Here is an 18,495-nt window from a genome sequence, read left to right on the forward strand (position 1 = left end):
CACAATTATACAGTCACTCTGAGAACTACTCATTGACTGGACATTTTGCAGAAAAAAAAGTATTTTAGACTTAGCATTGTGCAATGAAGCAGGGTTGACTAGTAACATCATGATAAAGGTTCCATTGGTAAACAGTGATCAAAAAACTGAATTTCACATTAACTTTGAAAATGACATTCTGCAATCGCCAACAAGACAACTAAACATCAACAAAGCCAGCTAAGTGGGTATGAGAAGAGTATTAGCTAACACCTTTATTAGATTAAGGGTGTACTTGTAGATAGAACACAAAGAGTTAACAAGCAGGTAAAAGACAGTAATTAGGGAGTGGCACATTGACTTTTATTGCAAGGGAACTGTAATTACACAACGTAGAAAGAACAAATCTTGAATACTGTGTGCAGTTTTGGGCCACACATTTAAATAAGGACATACTCAAATTGGAGGTCGTAACATAATTACTCATGAGACTAGTTTTTGGGACGAGAGGTTGTCCCATGATATGAGGCTGAGTGAATTGGATCCATACTCTATGGAGCTTAGATACTTGAAATGTGATCTCTTGGAAACTCTTAAGATTATAAAGGTGTTTGGAAATGTAGGTCTGAGATGTTGTTTCCCTGGCTAGGAAATCTAGAACCAGATTCAGTATAAAAGGCTGATCATTTAGGACTGAAATGAGGAGAAATTTCCTCAATCAAAAAATTGTAAATCTTTGGAATCACCTATCCTTGATGATTATTGATGTTCCATAGTTAAATACATTTAAGGATGCAATAGGCAGATTTTTTGTTTCTCGGGGAATTAAGGAATATGGGGAGCAGGTGGGAAAGTTTGATTCGGGAAGATCAATCATAATTGAATGGTGGAAAAATGATGGAAGGTCTTCTTTCACTCCTATTTTCCATTTTCAAGTTGACCCCATTTCTTTCTGCATGGATACTGGCTGACTAACAGCTTCCAGTATTAGCTGCTGACTTGTTCCCTCTCCATCTAGTCTGTGCTATATCTGATTGGGCATTTTTCACAATAGAAATTTTCCATACTCATTCTTCAATTTGATTGTTACTGAACAGTCATTTCAGGAAACACAAAACAAGACACTTACTTTATAGTCTGTGAAGATTGGTGCAACTTCTGTGCTGGTGTGCTCCTTTAGATCACCGAGACTCATAACTCCACCATTCCGCTGAATGGTTTCAACGATGGCTTTTGCTATCCTTCCCTCATAGAACCCTCTTTTGCCAGACTGAGCCAGTTCCTTCATGAGAGACACAATGCATACATACTTCAACAATGTGCTACAGCATAAGAGGATCCAATAGAGAATGTAGCTTTATTGAGTGGGAAGGATATCAATCTTGCCACAATTTTGTTCTACAGTTACAATTCTACCCAACTTCTGGCTTACATGCCATTCATAGAAATTATGTAGCAATAAACCATAGGAAAAGTGTCTATTCCTCAACATGGAACAATAGGAGTGGGAATGGGCAATTTGACCCATTGAATCTGCTCTGCAGTTCAATAAGGTCATGGTACATTAAATTTTGAGTTTGACTCCACTTTTCTACCCGGGCTCCGTCGCTTTTGACACCGGTAGACAAAAATCTGACTGGTGCAAGTGAGGACTGATGAAGGGCTTTTGCCCAAAACGTCGATCCTCCTGCTCCTTGAATGCTTTTCCAGCACCTCACTCTCGACAAAAATCTGACTATCTCAGCCTTGAATATATTCAATAGGCCAGGCTCCACTTCCTTCTGCGCAAGGCAATTCCAAACACCGAGACCCCACCAAGCTCCTGAAATCCATATATTATATTCTGTTCAAATATGCATTAATCATCCTCTGTCTTAGTTACTGTTCTTTTGTAAACCCAAAATGCTTCTGTGGACTAATCCTTAGCATATACTTGATCTGAAATCCTGCTCAGATATTAAGACTGGAACAAAGTGAGCCTCAGATACATTGAAATGAAGGTGATTAACAATTTTATTAATTGATCAGGGTGGCTTGGTGGCTCAGTGGTTAGATTAGATTCCCTAAAGTATTCAAACAGGCCATTTGGACCAACAAGTGCACACTAACCCTCTGAAGAGTAACCCATCAGGCCCATTTCCCTCTAACTAATGCCCCTTACACTGCGGGGCAATTTAGCACAGCCAATCCACCTAACCTATAAGCCTTTGGACTGTGGGAGGAAACCGTAGCACCTGGAGGAAGCCCACACAGACAGGGGGAGAATGTGCAAACTCCACACAGTCAATTGCCTGAGGCTGGAATCGAACCTGGGACCCTGGAGCTGTGAGGCAGGAGTGCTAACCACTGTTGCAGTTAGTGCTGTTACTCACAGCTCCAGGGACCCAGGTTCCCACTCTGGGGTGACTATGGGAGTGAAGTTTGCACTTTCTTCTCATTTCTGTATGGGTTTCCTCTGGGTGCTCTGGTTTCCTCCCACAGTCCAAAGATGTGCAGGTTAAGTGGATTGGTCATGGGAAATGCCATGTTACAGGGATAAGGTAGGAGGTTTGGATCTGGGTGGGATGCTCTTCAGAGGGTCAGTGTGGACTCAATGGGCGATTGGCATGATCCTATACTGTCAAGATTCTAGTGCATGAGACTTCTTTGTGGACTTTGACTTCCTGTATTGCAAGCCAACCATCCAGCTGACTGCTTCCTGAGATACAGCAAACAATTAGGAAAGCATGAGGAGTGTTGGCCTCCAATAGAAGGGAGATGGGTGGGTTCACAGTGTGGGTTCAACTCCCCGTACTTGACTACCCGAGAAAGTTCTGCCTTCTCAAACCTGCTCCTCACTTGAGATGTGGTGGCACTCAGGTTAAACACACCATTAGACACACCTGGTAGACAATTACAGAATTGATTCATGCCTCTATCTTGGCCAATACATTGGGGCATGTAATTTGGGCAATTGGGGGGGGGTTCATCAAACTTTATTCTTATCATGCTTTTTGAATGTGGTTTCATACAGGTGAGTGCTAGGCCATTTGAGAATGCATCTACATTGCTGGGGCCTGAAGGTCAGACTGTATTGGGATAGCATGTTGCATTCTCGATGAAATGGTAGTGAGCCAGATAGGTCCTTACAACAATCTGGCAGCTTTCCTATTGAAGGAAAAATGTAAACATGTTGGGATCAGTTCAGAGAAGGCTTATCAAACTAATATCTGGAACAAAGGGTTCCCTTAACCGAGTGGTAAACTCAGCCCGGATAATCACAAAGGCCAACCTCCCATCTATAGAGTCCATCTACTAGCCCCGCTGTCAAGGAAAGGCCACCAGCATTCTCAAAGATCCATCCCACCCTGGCAATGTTTTTCTACAAATTCTACCATTGGGAAGAAGGTACAGAAGCCTGAACACATGCACCAGACAGTTTTGAAACAGTTTCTACCCTACTGTTGTTAGAATACTGAATGGACTCAAACTCTTAACATTCGCCTGGACCTCAGCTTTTATTTTTGCCACTGTATACCTATTATTTACTTATCTTTGCTACTTAACTCTGTGCTCTGCCTGTATTGCTCGCAAGACAAAGCTTTTCACTGTGTCTCGGTACACGTGACAATAAATTCAATTCAATTCTTAACAGGGACGGCTCACTTTGTATTTACTGAAGGAGAGTCATACTGGACTCAAAATGGACTCAGCAGGCCAGGCAGCATTTCTGGGGAGTGAAAAACAGAGTTAACTCTTCTTGAGTCACTCTGGACTCAAAACATTAACTCTGTTTCTCTCTGTCCACGGATGCCACCAGACCTGCTGAGCTTCTCCAGCAATTGTTGTGTCGGTTTCAGACTTCCAGAATCCACAGTATTTTGCTTTTATGTGAATAGACAGTAGTGCTGGCTCTAACTAACTGTAACGCATGGTTATAGCTGACTGAGAATGATCCCATCTCCACACCAGCCAGCTTTACGCATGCTGTTTCTGTTAAGCAGTTTGAATAAAATGCATGACTCCCACGCACAAACAGAATTGGGTGGGAGTGCTTCATCCAGACCTCTTACAGTCTGTAGGAATGAAGAACCAACCTCCTTCAGTCTGTCCTGGACTGCTGTTAACAGAAAGGTTAACCTACAATCTTACTGCACACCCAGATCTTGAAATATGATTTGAAATACACCTTTAATTAGTTGATACGAACATGATGCAAGAACAATGAGGTGTAATTTGAAATAGAAAGCACCGATACCTAGTGACAAGTTACAGACTGGTACTGCCACTGCATTAAGGTTAATCATTGTCAATTTATACAAGGGAAACAAAGTAGTAAAAGTTCCAGTGCTTTTGATAATAAATGATTTATAACATTCAATATCACAATAAATAAAATTCCAGCAGAACTTTGGCAGCAAAGATGTCCCTATTCGCATTGGTAATTAATGACCCCTGGAATCTCTCGAGTGGTGCATAACAACATCCCCAAGAAACATATGGTCCAAGTTTACTTGTTACCCAAATGACACTGACAGGTCAAGTTGCTTTTTACTTCCTGCTTTGGGATGTAGGTATTGCTATCAATGCCATCATTTAATCCATAAGAATTAGGAACAGGAGGAGGCCCCTTGATCCTACTTCACCATCCAATAGGATCATGGTTGATCCGACATTCCTCATGTCCACTTTCCTGCCTGTCCCTGTAACCCTTGATTCCTTGACTGATTAAGAATCTATCGATCTCAGCCTTAAGTGTATGCAAGGACTTTGCCCTACACAGCTCACTGTGTGTGGCAAGAGGTTCCAAAGACTCACAACCCTCTGAGAGAAGAAATTCCTCCTTATCTCAGTTTTTGTTGCCCATCCCTAAACGCCTTTGAGCTGAGTGACTTCCTAGGGCCATCTCAGAGGGCAGTTAAGAGTCAACCACATTTTGATATGGGTCAGGAGGTGGTCACATATAGGCCCGACCAGATTAGGAAGGCAGATTAATTCTATGTGAAGACATTAGGAACAGATACGTTTTTACAACAATTGACAATAATTGTCAAGGGCACCGTTGCTGAGACTAGCTTTATAATTCCAGATTTATTCATTGAATCCAAATCCCTCATCTGCTGCTGTGTGATTTGAGACCATCAACCAGTGGGGCCTTTAGATTACAAATCCACTGACAAATGGCACCCTGTTTACACCGTGACACCGTGATTTCTGATGCTCAAAACGTCGACTCTCCTGCTCCTTGGATGCTGCCTGACCAGCTGTGCTTTTCTAGCAACATTCTTCGACTCTGTTCATAGCCTCCCCAACTAGATTTGGTGCTTTAAGCATTGCCTTACAGCAGGGGACAATGATTCAGTCACTTACCCATCAGGGATGAACTTATACAGCAGGACATTTTCCTCCATTGTCTGTAAGTGGACCAAAAACTGGAGGCAGAACCTGAATTCACTAATTTGCATATCAGTACATTTATCACTCTTTTTTCACACAACCATCATCACTAAAACATATTTTCCAGCATTATCGCTGTGAGTGGGAACGAGCCACATGCAAAATGGCCATTTTCCACAATACAAGAGCAACTTAGCATCGAAAGTTCCTCGCTATCAGTCAAGGATTTTAGGAACTGTTAAGGTTCAGAAAGATGCTGTATATGAAGTTGTTTCTGTTCTTCAATTTAGTCCATGATAAAAACAACATAGATCAGAGTTATTGCAAGGAAACTAGCAGAAAGGATAAAGGGCTTGAAAAAAGAAATGACACAAAGCGTGGTCATGGTGGCAACTTCTGGGGAAGTTTTTTGATGGGGGCAGAAAGGTAACAGCTGGCTTCAACATAACGTTCAAGAGTGCAGGTATGTAATGATTGGAATGTCTGACATCAAAGGTGAATCAGAAAATGAGACAGAGTCATAGAGATTTACAGCATGGAAACAGACCATTCAGTCTAACTCGTCCATGCCCACCAGATATCCCAACCTAATCTAGTCCCACTTGCCAGCACTTGACCCATATCCCTGACAGAAGATCAGAAGTCACACGACAGCAGGTTATAGCCCAAGTTTACTTGAAATCACAAACATTCAGTGAGCTGACAAAGGAGCAGCGCTCTGAAAGCTTGTGAATTCAAATAAACGTTAGACCATAACCTGTGACTTTTGATCTTGTCTACCCTAGTCCAACACCAGCACCTCCACATCAGAGGGAGAGACAGAGAGAGAGGGAGAGATAGATTGTCTGTGAGAATCAGAAAATGATACAAGCTGGAGTGTACGACTGAATAGGATTTCAGAGGAAGGAAGCTGAGGAACCATGAAAGAATTTGAAGTTAAATGAGTGAGAAATGGGTGCTGTGTGGAATGCTCTGCCCCAGAGGGCAGTGGAGGCCCAGTCTCTGGATTCATTTAAGAAAGAGTTGGATAGAGCTCTCAAAGATAGTGGAATCAAGGGTTATGGAGGTAAGGCAGGGAGCGGATACCGATTAGGAATGATCAGCCATGATCATATTGAATGGCGGTGCAGGCTCGAAGGGCTGAATGGCCTACTCCTGCACCTATTGTCTATTGTCTATTAATTTCAGAATCAATATGTTGGTCAATAAGGACAAGTGTGAAATAAAAGAAAATAGTTGTGGGGTGACCTAAGAGTGACAGAGACCCGGATGAGTTGGAGTTTGTTCAGGGCGGTGTTGGAGAGGCACGTAATGAGTTGATACAGTGCAAAGGGTAGCAACAACACAATCCTTTGAACTTATTTAGATAACAATTATCTAATAGTGTTTATTTTTCAATGATTCATAGAGAAATTTAAAATTGCACTGCATGTCAGAGGCAGCAACGATCCAAATGACAACACCCCAATTTTACTGTCAACGTAAATTCTCTCTGATAAGAACAGTCTTCTCTAACATTTTAAAAAATAACACCAAATCACCAATGGAGTCCTCACGTTGAATACTGAACACACCCTTCTAACTCTAAATGATTTGTAACCCAGGTAGCTATGGGAGGCAATGGAGTAGATTTTGGGGCTCTGACATTAATTTTCAAATCATTTCTGGCTGCTGGCGGGGTGCCAGAGAACTGGAGGACAGCAATGTGGCCCCTTTATTCAAAAGGGTAGTAGGGATAAACGAGGAAACTACAGGTCAGTGGATCTAACTTCTTTGAAAGAACTTCAGAGGGGTAGCATTAATGGAGAGGCAAGACTTCATTTACAAATATTCAGAGGCATAGGCTTAAGGTGAGAAAAGGAACATTTAAAGGAGATGTGTGAGGAAAGTTTTTTATACACAGCGGATGATGGGTGCCTGGAATGTACTGCCAAGGGAGGTGGTAGGAGCAGATACAATAGCAACATTTAAGAGGCGTTTAGACAGAAACATGGACAGGCAGCCAATAAAGGGATACGGACCACGTGCATGCAGATGGGGTTAGCTTAGAATGGCACCAGGGTCAGCCCAGACGCAGTGGGCCGAAGAGCCTGTTCCTGTCCTGCTCTGTTCTGTTCTCCGTTCTAGTAGGATAATTGCTTTTATTAGTGAAAGTGTTGAATACAGCAGCAAAGAGGTTGTGATGGAGCTGTGCATAACATTAGTTAGGTCGCAATTGGAGTATTGTGTGTAGCCCGAGTCACCATACCATAAAAGGATGTGATTGCACTGGACAGGGTGTAGAGGAGATCCACCAGGATGTTGTGTGAGCTGGTGCAATTCCACGCTGATGAAAGACTCGAGAGGTTGGGATAATTTTCCAGAGAAGGCGTGAGGAGGGTGTTGCGATCTGACTGAGGTAATCAAGGTTCTGAGGGGCAAAGGTTGGGTAGGTTTCCCCTTAGTGCAGGAGTAATAAGCCAGGGGCACAGCTTTAAGGTCAGGAGCAGAAGGTTTATAGTGGGTTTGAGAATAGATGCTTTCACCCAGATGACAATGGATATCCAGAACATCACTGCCTGAAAAGTGGTTGAGGTGGGAACCATCACAACATCTAAGAATTCCTCAGACAAACATTTGAAATACAACAGAATACAAGGCTAAGTGGTAGAGAATTGGATTAGAATAAATGGATGTTTTGATGAACAGTACGGGCATGATAGTGAAGGGCCTCTTTCTGTCCTGTGCATTTTATATGTATTCCATTAGCTAAGTAGATGTAACCTATATAATTACTCAACAGATTGAAGACTAGTTATTTGTCACAGTGCAAGTATTCCTGTTCCCCTTTGGATGAGTGGGCACTGACAGATACATTCCTCAGCATATATTCTTACACATGGCACAGGGGTATGAAGAAATGTCCAAATGAACAATGTGGAGAGATGTTTTAAATATTTTTACAATGAACATCTACACAATGATGTTAAGTAGCAACCAGAAATTTACTTTCCCCAACCATAGTTGTTGTGTCCAGTGAGTGTGAAAAGAAAAGGCTGTATATCATACATCAGGTTCCATTCTAGGAAAATCCTGGTGTATTTTACCACAAGAGGCAACAGATAGTGGACTGGAAAATCGACATTTCGGGCAAAAGTCATTCATCATTCCTGAAACATCGACTTTCCTGCTCCTCCGATGCTGCCTGACCTGTTGTGCTTTTCCAGCACCACTCTAATCTTGACTCTGACCTCCAACATCTGCAGTACCCACTTTTGTCTACAGATAGTGGACATCCAACTGCATTGCAACACTCCATTCTCAACACTAACAGTATTAACAATCTCAACTGTGACTCAGTAGCATCATAATTAACTTTAATACAACTGGTCTGAATCCACGTCCACATTGCACAGATTTCAAGTTATCTTCCGGAGTTTATAAAGACAATATGTTGGTTAGTTGCTTTTTTTCCCAGGAGATGGGGGAGATACTAAACAAATATTTTGCCTCAGTGTTTACTGTGGAGAAGGATTGGGAAGATAGAGAACTGAGAAAATAAATAGCAACATCTGAAAAATATCCATGTTGCAAAGGAGTAGGTGCTGGACTTCTTAAAATGCATAAAGGTGGATACATCCCCTGGACCTGATCAGCTGTACCCTAGAACTCTGTGGGAAACGAGGAAAGTGATTGCTGGGCTCCTTGCTGAGATATTTGTATCATCGATAGTCACAGGTGAGGTGCCGGAAGACTGGAGGTTGGCTAACATGGTGCCTCCATTTAAGAAAAATGGTAAGGACAAGCCAGGGCACTATAGGCCAGTGAGCCTGATATCTGTGGTGGGCAGGTCATTGGAGGGAATCCTGAGGGACAGGATTTACATGTACTTGGATAGGAAAGGACTGATTAGGGATAGTCGATATGGCTTTGTGCATGGGAAATCATGTCTCATAAACTTGATTGAGTTTTTAGAAGAAGTAATGAAGAGGATTGATGGAGCAGAGCTGTGAACATAATCTGTATGGATTTCAGTAAGGCATTTGACAAGTTTTCTCATGGTAGACTGGTTAGCAAGGTTAGATCACATGGAATACATGGAAAACTAGCCATTGGGATACAGAACTGGCTCGAAGGTAGAAGATAGAGGGTGGTGGTGGAGGGTTGCATTCCAGACTGGAGGCCTATGACCAATGGAGTGCAAACAAGGATGGGTGATGGCTCCATTGCTTTTAGTCATTTATATAAATGATTTTGATGTGAATATAGGAGGTATAGTTAGTAAGTTTGCAGATGACACCAAAATTGGAGGTGTACGGGAGAGCGAAGGTTACTTCAGAGTACATTGAGATCTTGATGAGATGAGCCAATGGACCGAGGAGTGGCAGATGGAGTTTAATTTAGATACATGTAAGATGCTGCATTTTGGGAAAGGCAAGTCAGGGCAGGACTTACACACTTAATGGTAACAGCCTGGGGAGTGTCGCTGAACAAAGAGACCTTGGAGTGCAGTTTATAGATCCTCGAAAGTGGAGTCGCAGGTAGATAGGATAGTGAAGAAAGCATTTGGTATACTTTCCTTTATTGATCAGAGTATTGAGTATAGGAGTTGGGAGGTTATGTTGTAGCTGCACACGATATTGGTTAGGCCACTGTTGGAATATTGCATGTGATTCTGGTCTCCCTGCTTCAGGAAGGATGTTGTGAAACTTGAAAGAATTCAGAAATGATGTACAAGAATGTTGTTAGGATTGGAGGGTTTGAGCTATAAGGAGATGCTAATAGGCTGGGGCTGTTTTCCCTACAGGATCGGAAGCTGAGGGGTGACCTTGTAGAGGTTTATAAAATCACAAAGGGCATGGATAGGATAAATAGACAAGGTCATTTCCCTGGGGTGGGGGAGTCCAAAACTAGAGGGCACAAATTTAGGGTGAGAGGGGAAAGATTTAAAAGTTACTTAAAGAACAACTTTTACATGCAGAGAGTGATGCATGTGTGGAATGTGTTGCTAAAGGAAATGGTGGAGTTGAAAAGCATGGTGCTGGAAAAACACAGCAGGCCAGGCAGCATCCGAAGAGCAGGAGAATCGATGTTTCAGACATAAGCCCTTCTTCAGGCTTATGCCCGAAGCGTCGATTCTCCTGCTCCTCGGATGCTACCTGACCTGCTGTGTTTTTGCAACACCACACTTTTCAACTCTGGTCTCCAGCATCTGCAGTCCTCACTTTCTCCAAAGGAAATGGTGGAGACAACAACCACATTTAAAAAACATCTGGATGGGTGCATCAATAGGAAGGGTTGAGAGGGATTCTGGATCAGTAGTGCTGGAAGAGCACAGCAGTTCAGGCAGCATCCAACGAGCAGCGAAATCGACGTTTCGGGCAAAAGCCTCCTGATAAAGGGCTTTTGCCTGAAACGTCGATTTCGCTGCTCCTTGGATGCTGCCTGAACCGCTGTGCTCTTCCAATACCACTAATCCAGAATCTGGTTTCCAGCATCTGCAATCATTGTTTTTACCAGCGTTGAGGGGGATATGGGCAAAATGGGGCTAGATTTATTTAGGATATCTGGTCGGCATGGATGAGTTGGACCAAAAGGTCTGTTTCTGTGCTGTATATCTCTACGATTCTATGACTCTCTAGGCTATGTGGTGTGGCACGGTGGCTCACAGCACCAGAGACTTGGGTTCGATTCCAGCCTCAGGTGACTGTCTGTGTGAGGTTTGCACATTCCTTCTGCATGGGTTTTCATCCCACAGTCCAAAGATGTGCAAGTCAGGGTGGTTTAACCATGAGAAACGCAGGGTTACAGGCAGGGGAGTGGGACTGGGTATGACGCTGTTCAGAGGGTCAGCGAGGACTCGATGGGCTAAATGGCCTGCTCCTACAGGATTTTATAAGGTTTGTGAAGGTTTGTAGTTCAGGTTGAGGTTTAGGGTGTAGGCTTGCTCGCTGAGCTGTAGGTTTGATATCCAGATGTCTCATTACCTGGCTAGGTAACATCATCAGTGGTGACCTCCAAGTGAAGCGAAGCTGTTGTCTCCTGCTTTCTATTTATATGTTTCTCCTGGATGGCGTTCCTAGGGTTTGTGGTGATGTCATTTCCTGTTCGTTTTCTGAGGGGTTGATAGATGGTATCTAGATCTATGTGTTTGTTTATAGTTGGAGTGCCAGGCCTCTAGGAATTCTCTGTCATGTCTTTGCTTAGCCTGTCCCAGGATAGATGTGTTGTCCCAGTCGAAATGGTGGGTTTTTTTTCCTCCGTGTGTAGGACTACGAGGGAGAGAGAGTCGTGTCTTTTATGGCTAGCTGGGGTTCGTGTATTCTGGTGGCTAACTTTCTTCCTGTTTGTCCTACATAGTGTTTGTGGCAGTCCTTGCATGGAATTTTGTAGATGACGTTGGTTTTTGTCCATAGGTTGTACTGGGTCTTTTAAGTTTGTTAGTTTTTGTTTGAGACCCACCAACACTCTCAAACAAAAACTAACAAGCTTAAAAGACCCAGTACAACCCATGGACAAAACCAATGTCGTCTACAAAATTCCATGCAAGGACTGCCACAAACACTACGTACGACAAACAGGAAGAAAGTTAGCCACCAGAATACACGAACCCCAGCTAGCCATAAAAGACACGACTCCCTCTCCCTCGTAGTCCTACACACGGATGAAAAAAACCACCACTTCGACTGGGACAACACATCTATCTTGGGATAGGCTAAGCAAAGACATGCCAGAGAATTCCTAGAGGGCTGGCACTCCAACCACAACGCATAGATCTAGATACCATCTATCAACCCCTCAGAAAACGAACAGGAAATGACATCACCACAAACCCCAGGAACCTCATCCAGGACAAACATATAAACAGAAAGCAGGAGACAACAGCTTCGCTTCACTTGGAGGTCGCCACGGATGATGTTACCTAGCCAGGTAATGAAATGTCTGGATATCAAACCTACAGCTCAGTGAGCAAACCTACACCCTAGGATTCTATAAATAAACTGTCATTGTTACTCCATGTATGACTTGAAGCAACTTAGTGATTTATATTAGGGTCGAGAGAATGGCCTGACCTGCTGTGCTTTTCCATGCAGTCCTCACTTTCTCCTAATTTATATTAGGGCCCAAATCACCACGTGTTTTGTTGAGTTGCTTTTAGAGAGATTGAAGAAATACACGTGCGAACGATAAAATATCCAACAAAATGTTCGATTCATGAGGTATAATTGTGACACCTGGTATTTCTGATCAAGATGTTGAGATGTTATAACCCACCTCTGGAGCAGGTGGGAGTTGAACACAGGCCGAGGAGAAAGTGAGGTCTGCAGATGCTGGAGATCAGAGCTGAAAATGTGGTGCTGGCAAAGCGCAACAGGTCAGGCAGCATCCAAGGAGCAGGAGAATCGATGTCTCGGGCATCTTCCTGAAGAACGGCTGATGCCCAAAACGCCGATTCTCCTGCTCTTTAGATGCTGCTTGACCTGCTTCACTGAACACAGGCCTCCTGACTCAGACGTAGGGGCACTACCACTGCACCCAGAAACCCCACCTGTTGATTGTATACCAAGGGGAATTAACTGTATCAAGATAGTGGACATTAACTGGGATTTCACTTCAGCAGAAAGGGATGCTTCACAGGGCTATCCTTGGACAGGGAGCACACCATTTGCATTAGCACACTTTAGCCCCTGTCTAATGGCATCACTATGGCTAAAGCATATACCTCTGCGACATGGTGGGTCAGTGGTTAGCACTGCTACCTCACAGTGCTAGAGGCCTGGGTTCAATTCCCGCATCAGGCGACTGACTGTGCGAAGTTTGCACAATCTCCCAGTGGTGGGTTTCCTCCCACAGTCCAAAGATGTGCAGGTTAGGTGAATTGGCCCATGCTAAATTGCCTGTTAGGTGTAGGGGAATGGGTTGGTGTGGACTTTTTGGGCCTGTTTCCACTGTAAGTAATCTAAAAAAAATGTTTTAATTTAATTTTAAATTTGTTTCGAATCTTTCATTCAGTTTCAATGAGTTGTTGACTTTTACTTTGGTTTAAGTTAGTGTCCCTATCTCTGGACCAAGAGTCCCAGGTTCAAGTCCCTCCTGCTCCAGAGATGTGTAATAACATCTCTGAACAGACTGATTAAAAAATATCTGGAAAGCAAAACTTTTACCACTTAGGTGCAGTGGTAGTGTTCTTGCCTTTGGGTCAGGAGTCCCAGCTTCCAGTCCCCACCCGCTCCGGAGCTAATTGATTTAAACTATCTGATGCAGTCCACATCTAATTCTTCCCATAATAAATCACTCGGGAGTAGCGTATTCAGAACACAAGTTTGCTAGGAACCCAAGAGGTTAGGAAGAAGTGAACCACTCACCTTGAAGGTCTGAGCTAAGAGAGGATTCGTGAAAATCTGGCCAGATTTCGGACTCTGGCCCTGCAGCAGCAGATCCTTCCCATGTTGATTCCCTGGCCTTTGCAGGACTTTCGCTTCTCTATTCCAGTGAAATGCAGTGATTTCAGAAACAGGGAAGCCTCTTTCTGCCAACTCAATCGCAGGCTGCAGAATTTCACCTAAGGACAGCTGGCGAGCAGAATCGGAGTGTTAGAAATGCAAAGTTTGCTGCAATAATAGTCCAAATTCCACTCCATTCCTCTTTATTTTAGAGTTACCCAAACAAATGCATCAGGGACTAGTTACAGAATGAGATTTTCATTTCCACCTCAACACCAAGAACAAGACTGAGTAACAGATAAAAGCCATTTCTTACTGAATATTCAAGAGAGGAATTGGTATTTCTACCTGCTGCTTTAGATATCATTGATTTGATCATTCCTATTATGAAACAGCAACAGTATTAAGTTAAAAACTGGCGGCACGGTTGCCCAGTGGTTAGCACTGCTGCCTCACAGCGCCAGGGTCCCAGGTTCGATTCCAGCCTCGGGCAACTGTCTGCGTGGAGTTTGCACGTTCTCCTCGTGTTCTGCATGGGTTTGCTGCGGTTTCCTCCCACAGTCCAAAGATGTGCAGGTTAGGTGAATTGGCCATGTTAAATTGCCCATAGTGTTAGGTGCATTAGTCAGAGGGAGATGGATCTGGGCGGGATACTCTTCGGAGGGTCGGTGTGGACTGGTTGGGCCAAAAGGCCTGTTTCCATGCTGTAGGGAATCTAATCTAAAACAAACTTTGATCATTGTAACTTCACCCAGTAAGTAGTGAAGCGGGCTAGGTGGAGAGCTAATATTACAGCTCATTTACTATTGCTTCTTACAGCCAACAATTGGGATTCAAACAGACTGAAATTGCTGCAAATCATATAATCTTACATTCGACACACACATACACATACAGGTAATATATAACTCAATCATACCACATCAAAGGTGTGACACGGTGCCTCAGAGGTCAGCACTGCTGCCTCACAGTACCAGGCTAACATGTTCAATTCCACCCTCAGGCAACTGTCTGTGTGGAATTTGCACATTCTCCCCACGTCTGCATGGGTTTCCTCCCACAGTCCAAAGATGTGAAGGTTAGGCAGGCTGTCCAGGGATGTGTGGGTTAGATGGATTAGCCCTGGGAAACGCAGGGTTATTGAGGAGTGGGTCAGGGTGGGATCTCTTCGGAGGGTCAGATGGACCAAATGGCCTGCTCCCACACTGTAGGAATTCTATGATTGAAACCTCTTTTGCAAATTTTTTTTTAAACCAGAAGATGGGCCCATTTATTTTACACCTCGTTAATCAGTGATATTATTGTACAAACACTTCACTGCAAGTACACGGTTGTTTCTTTCCTCCCGTAAGTAACATCAAATACCCTGCATCCTTGAACAGGACCTTCCAAACCCAGAACACTTCAATCGAGATGGACAGAGGCAGCAGATACATGGGAACACCACCATCACGAAATTTGTCTCCAATCCAGTTGCCATCCTGACTTGGAAATTCATCCTGATGAAGGACTTTTGCCCGAAACGTCGATTTTCCTGCTCCTCGGATGCTGCCTGACCTGCTGTGCTTTTTCAGCACCACTCTAATCTAGACTCAGAAATTCATCGCCGTTCCTTCACAGTCGCTGGGTCAAAGTTCTGGATATCCCTCCCTAACAGTATTGTGGGTCAGCCCACAGCAGGTGGACTGCAGCAGTTCAAGAAGGCAGGTCACTCCCACCTTCTCAAGGGGTAACTAGGGACGGGCAATAAATCTGGCCCAGCCAGCAACGGCCAGATCCCATGAGGGAATTTAAAAACAACAACAATAACTTTGTACTTATGTGGCAGCTTTAATGTGGTGAAACATCCCAAAACAACGTTAAAGATCACAACACCAGGTATTAGTCCAACAGGTTTATTTGGAATTACTAGCTTTCGGAGTACTACTGCTTCATCAAGTAGTTAGTGCCAGCAGGATCATAAGACATAGAATTTATAGCAAAACAGGCAGGCGATGCCTCGATTTAACATCTCATCCAAAAGGCAGCCCTTCTGACATTACTCCATCAATACTGCACCACAGGAGTGTCAGCCTTGATATTTGTCCTCCAGCCCTAGGTAGACCTTAAACCCAGAAGCTACAAAAGCAAGTGTCCTTCTCATGGAGGAGGGCTTCCTAATGAAGGGTTTATGCCTGAAACATCGACTCTCCTGCTCCTCGGATGCTGCCTGACCTGCTGTGCTTTTCCAGCACCACATTCTCAACAAGTGTCCTTCTCATGAGGACCCCAACATTGCTCGTTTTAAATTAATTCAATTCACTCCACGTTATATCAAGAACAACTGAAACCACTACACACTGCAAAGGCTATGGGCTCCAACAATATTCTGGCAATAATACTTCTGACTTCTGATCCAGCACTACCTTGGCCCAACCCAAGCTGTTCCAGATCATTGGCATCAACGTGTCCATGTGGAAAATTGCCCAGGCCCATCACGTAAGCCAACTTTCCATCCACTGGCTCCATCTATTCATCGCACTGCCACAGAAAGGCAGTCAACATCATCAAAGACTCCTCCCACCCCAGTTATAATCTGTTCTACCCTCCGTCGGGTAGAAGGTACAAGAGTTTAAACACAGCAACCAACAGATTCAAGAAAAGCTTCTTCCCCACTGTTATCAGACTTCTGAATGCATCTCTCAAATTTCAAATTTAATGTTGACCCCACTCTTTGCGCACCTTCTCTGCAGCGGTAGTACTGTATTCCTTGCTCTGTTCTATGACCCGAAAGTACTTTGTATGAACTGCCAGTACTACATGCAAAACAAAACTTTTCACTGTACTTAGATACATGTGACAATAATAAATCAAATCGAAAAGATGATGTGTGCACACAAAGGCAGGATTATTCCGTTCTGACAAGCACTGCCCCATCAGTCTACTCTCCATTATCAGCAAAATAATGGAAAGCATCAGAGGCAGTGCTCTCAGGGTATGGCTACTGCTGGAGCACAAGTCTTCAGCAGTTCTGCTGGAACACTGGCACGGCCAATGGCCCTTGGGGCATCCTTACATCCACCCCAGTCATTTTTTAAAATATCACGTGAAGTGAATCAATCTGGTATCCTTCCTATCGGAAGGATATTGTGAAACTTGAAAGGGTTCAGAAAAAAATTACAAGGATGTTGCGAGGGTTGGAGGATTGCAGCTACAGGGAGAGGTTGGATACACTGGGGCTGTTTTCCCTGGAGCGTTGGAGGCTGAGGGGTGACCTTATGGAGGTTTATGAAATCATGAGGCACAAGGATAAGATAAATAGACAAAGTCTCTTACCTGGGGTCGGGAAGTCCAGAACTAGAGGTCATATGTTTAGGGTGAGAAGGGAAAGATATAAAAGGGACCTAAGGGGCAACATTTTCATGCAGAGCGTGGTACGTGTATGGAATAAGCTACCAGAGGAAGTGGTAGAGACTGGTACAATTACAACACTTAAAAGCCATCTGACGGGTATATGAATAGGAAGGGTTTGGAGGGATATGGGCCAGGTGCTGGCAAGTGGGACTAGATTGGGTTGGGATATCTGGTCGGCATGGGCGGGTTGGACTGAAGGGTCTGTTTCCATGCTGTACATCTCTCTATGACTCTTATTAGAGGCCTGTACCTGTGATGCTGGGGACAGTCAGGGTTTCTTGCTGAAGATCGTTACACATGTTTCAGCCTTCTCTTCTATATCAGCAAAGTCCACACCCATTGAATGAATAAATTAAAGTTGTAAAGGAATTACCTGATCACTGACATTCAGTTTGAGTTCCCCTAGGGCCATTTGGGCTACTGACTTCTTACAGCCTTTGTCCAGACATGGACCAGACATGAATTCCAGAGGCCCTTGATATCAAATAACTGCGCACAGTGTCAAGGATCCTGAGCAAAATGGAAGTCAGGGTGAAAACTCTCCATTGATTGGAATCATAGCAGGAAGATGCCTGTGATTGCTGGAGGTTAGTTATGTCAGTTCCAGGAGATCACTCCAGGAGTTCCTCAAAGTAGAATTCTAAGCTGAAAACTCTTCAACTGCTTCAATAATGATCTTCCCTCCATCATAAGGTCAGAAGTGGGGATTTTCACTGATAATTGCACAATGTTCAGCACCATTTGCAAAATCCTCAAATCTAGCCAATGTCCAAATTCAGCAAGACCTGGACAACATCCAGGTTTGGCCTGATACGTGGCAAGTAACCTTCACAATTGCACACACCCAAGATAATTATTATTTTGAATTAGAAGAATTTAACCATTACCCCCTAATGCTCAATAGCATTACCATCACTAATTCCCCCCACGATCAAAATCCTGGAAGTTACCAATGATATGAAACTGAATTGGAGCAGCCATCGAAATGCTGTAGCTAAAGGACCAGGTCAGAGGTTAGGAAATTGTACAGCATGTAGCTCATCTTCTGACCCTCCAAAGCCTGTGCACCATCTACAAGGAACAAGTCAGGAATGTGACTTGCTTTGATGTGGGCAACTCCAACAAACACTCAAGAAGTTTGATACTATCGAGGACAAAGTGGCCCACTTGATGGGAATCTCAATCCACAAGCGCCAACTGTTGCTTCCATCACCCCAACAGATAGTGGTAGCACAATGTACTAACTGCAAGCAGCAAGTCTCCTCCAATAGCACCTTATAAACCCATACCTGCTACCACCTAGAACAAGGGCAGCAGATACATA

The 18,495-nt window shown here is 43.8% G+C and overlaps 1 protein-coding gene across 1 annotated transcript in view; it reads right to left on the reverse strand.

Moving 5' to 3' along the window:
* LOC132821426 (glutathione hydrolase-like YwrD proenzyme) overlaps positions 1-18,495 on the reverse strand; it is a 61,274-nt gene that overhangs the window by 34,863 nt on the left and 7,916 nt on the right. The window contains exons 5-6 of the mRNA XM_060834012.1: positions 13,701-13,907; positions 1,109-1,261 (exon numbers count right to left, since the gene is read on the reverse strand). Of these exons, the coding sequence (XP_060689995.1) occupies positions 1,109-1,261; positions 13,701-13,907 (360 nt within the window). The remainder of the gene's footprint in view (positions 1-1,108; positions 1,262-13,700; positions 13,908-18,495) is intronic.

The sequence above is a fragment of the Hemiscyllium ocellatum genome, chromosome 13, assembly GCF_020745735.1.
Source record: "Hemiscyllium ocellatum isolate sHemOce1 chromosome 13, sHemOce1.pat.X.cur, whole genome shotgun sequence".
Lineage (NCBI taxonomy): Eukaryota > Metazoa > Chordata > Chondrichthyes > Orectolobiformes > Hemiscylliidae > Hemiscyllium > Hemiscyllium ocellatum.